At 42.3% G+C, this 4,930-nt stretch overlaps 1 protein-coding gene across 1 annotated transcript; it reads left to right on the forward strand.

Annotated features, from left to right (window-relative positions):
* Positions 1-3,319: 3,319 nt before the first annotated feature.
* Positions 3,320-4,141, forward strand: LOC110876148. The gene has a single exon (XM_022124325.1). The coding sequence runs from the start codon at positions 3,320-3,322 to the stop codon at positions 4,139-4,141; it is 822 nt and encodes a 273-aa protein (XP_021980017.1).
* The last annotated feature ends 789 nt before the right edge of the window (positions 4,142-4,930 follow it).

A 4,930-nucleotide genomic window follows, 5' to 3' on the forward strand; every position in this document is an offset into this window, starting at 1 on the left:
GCGTAAGGTTTTGGCCTAAGTTGAGGCGGGCCGCGAGCCTCCTAATATACGCGCCTGATATTCAAATATCAGGCGACCCGCATTAAACAAGCATGGAACTCCCATGCGGGCCGCGTAAAACGCCCAGATGCAGAATACTTGTAACTACATGCCTTTTGGAGCCTTTGAACGACCAACAACCAATTAATGGAGCATGGGCGCCCCCTACTCGACCCATATCACTTAGGGGCACCTGCCCATCATCCATTATCAGTTATAGGCTGTTGTGTAATGATCTTGAAGGCTTTTGAACACTATAAATAGCCACATTGGCTCATAAGTTCACCACACTTCAAACACACTCATCTCTGATCATTCTAAGGCTCCCAAGCATCCATCTCTGCTCTATAAGCAAGAACTAACTTCTGTAAGTCGTTCACAATCAATATGGTCTTGCATTTTCATAGTTATAGCTTATAAACACAACCGTCGTAACTAACGGTTGTCATTACAATAACTTGCAAATGGTTCAGTCTTATGACGAATCAAAAGTAGTTTTGAGTTGGTATTTATGTGGGTAATAAACCCCTAAAAGGGTTCCCTCTGATCACCACTCTAACTATGTCAAATATCGAGTCAAACGCGCACTTAAAAAGTCAACAGAAAGCTATTTTAGCGATTTATGCATAATCTGTAATGTACATACTAAGGAACCTGTTTTGACACTCATAAAATATGATATTAAGTATATAAACTTGTTTGCGCTCGTTTGAATCGACCATTTGCTATATTGACCCGGTTCGGAGCCGAATGTCGCAAAAGTTTGACTTTTGCATTGACTTCAGTTCTGACCCGTTTTAGTGAGGTATAGACATACCTTAGGACTCTCTTAGGACCAGGTTACATGATGGTATAAACCTCTGTGATCGGTTCATGAGTTATCCGAGTCTTTTACGCATTTCCGTTAATCGCCTAAAAGTTGACCGTAACGCCATTTTGAAAATGAAACAAGTATTTCGGACACGTGAACGGACCAGAACCTTGCTTATTAAATTATAAGCATGTCCTTAAAGTTTCACGTCAATCCGAGGTCTAGAATGAGAGTTATGCTAAATGGCGCATTTAAAGTAAACTTCAGTAATTAACGGCGCAATTAGCATAACACCTATCTAAACCAAGGTTTCGTCACCAAAACTTTTACCCACTGTATTAAAATAATATTTTGGGAATTTTAAAGATTTTTAATAATTTTTACCTCGCTCATAACCTGCGGTTATGGCTACGGTTCGGTAAATACCGAATATGCCCTTTTCAGCCAAAACATGAGTTCTACAAGGTCTTTTGACCCGATTCCAGTTGCTACTGATTTTAAATAATAAATAAAGTATTTTAAGCTTTATAAGCTGTTCGGGAAACTCAGATTTCCAGTAGAACTCGAAAAGCTCTTTTAAAAGTCTTTAAAATGACCAAAAAGCCCCCACAGGGCATAATATTAACTTAAACTCGTTACGGGCATCCCGGAAGGTATCCTACTGATACCACAACCTCTTTAAGGCATATTGACTTAGGAAATAAGCGTAAGACTCTCATGGTTAACCGTTTCGCCTATTGCGCGTCCGGTTCGGCTTATGAAACTAGTTTTCATAATTTAGCCGATACGGGTCAAATTATATTATTTGAACCCCAAAATCCAGAGTGTGAACCTTGAACCCATATAAAACAAGCCTCTGAACGTGTTTGGGGCAGAATCACATTCCATTCTCGGTTTTCGCCTTTTCACGCGATTAAACCGTATTCACATATCGGAACCAACCGGTCTAGGCTACGGCCATTATAACGACTCGTTAGGATTCTAAGAGGTTAATTAAAACCTTCGTTCCAGATTAGGAGCCCCAGTAAAAGCTATCGGTGATTTAATCCAAATTAAGGAAATATACTTGCAAAAGTAAATACTTTAACTTATTTCCCCTATATGGGCTTGGGTTACGGTATATTAATACCGCTTGTTTGAGCATTATATTCTTCCATCGCTTAGGTGGTTAATTAAATAATATGATCGGCTCATTTAAACAGTTTTGTTTCTTAAAAGCCTTTGGGGGGTTTAATGACCGTTGTCCCGGATATCCTTGGCATCATTTTACGAAATGGCCACGGCCATCGACATCCCGGTGTAGGCGTACACCCGGTATATATTGTCGACATTAAATTAAAAGATGTAGCCGTTGGTTTTTATACTACGGTTTTACGCAATGTGGTGTGTCTATAAATCTTTAACCCGGCACAACCCGGGCTACTGAACGCATAAAAGAACATGTAAAACGTTCACAAGATTTTAATAATTTTCCCAAGTTATAAAAGAGTTTGTGCCTTGTGCATTCAAATCAATTTTAATAAACATTTTCAAATGTGTCAGTTGAATGTATCTACCAGTGTAAACTGACGTATTTTCCCCAAAAAGATTAAGTGCAGGTACTATACGAAATGGGCTGGTATAGGCGTCCTAAGCATCGTACATAGTCTCGCAAACTCGATGCTGCATCTGAATGAACAATATTTATTATTTTTGATCCGCTGTGGATATATTCAACTTCTGTAATACATTTGATATTACAACCAGAGGTTGAACTTTATATATTTATCTTAAGCTTCCGCTGTGCATTTATATAATTGTGTGGTTTGACTATATTGTTGCCAACATCGTCACGGTAATCCCCCACCGGGCCCACCGGTGAAACACGTGGAAATCGGGGTGTGACAACCATGTCACTATGGACCCTAGTATAGCCGTTTTTTTGGAAAACGTGACTAGAGAGCTTTAGGAGATTAAGGCAAAGGTAGATAAGTGTGAGTTTTGCCAAGGGGGTCACGATACTAATGCGTGTCCATTGCTAGTTGGTGAGGAGCAAGTTGATTTCGTGGGAGGGGGTTTAAGAAGAGGTCAACCTAGTGGGTTTGGTAATTTTAATTCGAGTTGGCGAAATAATAATAATAATTTTAATAATAATAAAAAAAAATTCTCTCTAATGGTCCCTTTGGTTTCCAAATAGCTCAAAATCCAAATAGGGGTCAAGGTTCATTCTTTGGTGGGTGTTCAAATGGGCAGTTTAATAAGGGCTTCAGACCGTTCACCAATAAGCCACCCAAGGCTTCACTGGTCTTGCTTCACCCATTACCGTTCCACCCATAGTCAATGACAACTCATGGCAAATTCCATCTTATGCCATGCAAGCCATCACCAATAGCATCCAGTTCCACGGCCGCGAGGACGAGGACGCCCCGGCCCACATAAATCGTTTCTCCCGTATCCTTGCTACTTTTAGCCTTCACGGAGCCCCAAACGATGCTACCCACTTACAAGGAGAAGTTAGGGCAGTTGTCGAAAGTCTCGTTGAATGGAGGGTGTTCCGCAGTTGTTTTATATAAGCTTCCAGAAAAGCTTACCGATCCCGATATTTTTACTATTCCATGTCTATTCGGTAGTAACACCAATACTAGAGCCTTAGCCGACCTAGGTGCTAGCATCAATTTGGTTCCGTTTTCTCTCTATGAGAAGCTAGACCTAGGAGAGCTTTCACCTACCCGAATGACATTATCTCTAGCCGATCGGTCTGTGAAATACCCGAGGGGTATAGTTGAGAATTTGCTTGTTAAGGTCGACAAGTTTGTTTTTCCCTCCGATTTTGTCATTCTCGATACGGAAGCGGATGAGAGAGTTCCTATCATACTTGGTCGTCCATTCTTGCGTACCGCTAAAGCACTCGTAGATGTTTACGATGGTAAGATTACACTTAGGGTCGGTGAGGAGAGAGTCACCTTTGAGATAGATCGTTCCATGAACCACCCGAGTGGTTCCGATGACTATAGTGGTCCTTGCCATTCCGTCTACTTCTTGAATTCATTCATCTCATGTTTCGACCATTGTCTAGAGTACATTAGTGGGGACGACTTAGTGGTAGGAGAGAGAGTCGAAGAAGTGTCAAAGAGGGTAGATGAAGTAGAAGTTGAGGGGATTCCTTTGATTCCCGAAGCATTAGTCGTTAGTGATGACGCCACCCAACCCCCACCCTTAGAGCTTAAGGTACTTCCATCTCATTTAGAGTATGCTTTTCTAGGGGAGGGTTCCGAGCTATCCGTTATCATCTCGTCGAAGTTGGAGGAATGAGAGAAGTTGAGGTTGTTGGAGGTGTTGAAGGCTAACAAAGAGGCCATTGCATGGAGGTTGTCCGACATCAAGGGCATAAGCCCTTCTTATTGCACCCACCGGATACTCATGGAGGATGATTACAAGCCGGTGGTGCAACCCCAAAGGTGCCTCAACCCTAACATGCAAGATGTTGGGAAGGTTTTGGAACTCCTAGATGCCGGGATGATATATCCCATCTCCGATTCACCATGGGTTAGTCCTACTTAGGTTGTCCCTAAGAAGGGAGGGATGACTGTTGTCATGAACTCAAAGAATGAGCTTATCCCTTCTCGTACGGTCACAGGTTGGCGCGTGTGCATCGACTACCGAAAGTTGAATGATGCCACCCGAAAAGACCACTTCCCATTGCCCTTCATCGATCAAATGTTGGAGCGTCTCGCGGGTCAACAATTCTATTGTTTTCTAGACGGTTTTTCCGGCTACTTCCAGATCCCCATCGCCCCGGAGGATCAGGACAAGACCACCTTCACATGCCCCTATGGCACATACGCGTACCGACGCATGCCGTCCGGGCTATGTAACGCTTCAGCTACCTTTCAGCGGTGCATGGTTGCCATATTTCAGGATATGATTGAGAGTTCCATGGAGGTTTTCATGGACGATTTTTCGGTATATGGTAACTCCTTTGATGAGTGTTTGAAGAATCTCGAGAGGATGTTGAAGAGGTGCGTTGAGACGAAGCTTAAGTTAAATTGGGAGAAGTGTCACTTCATGGTGACAGAAGGTATTGTGTTAGACACAAGATCT

The sequence above is a fragment of the Helianthus annuus genome, chromosome 1 (assembly GCF_002127325.2).
Source record: "Helianthus annuus cultivar XRQ/B chromosome 1, HanXRQr2.0-SUNRISE, whole genome shotgun sequence".
Taxonomy (NCBI): Eukaryota; Viridiplantae; Streptophyta; class Magnoliopsida; order Asterales; family Asteraceae; genus Helianthus; species Helianthus annuus.

Bases quoted from the DNA above. Each gene is read 5' to 3' on its own strand.
- LOC110876148 (XM_022124325.1), top strand. From the start codon at position 3,320: ATGCTACCCACTTACAAGGAGAAGTTAGGGCAGTTGTCGAAAGTCTCG.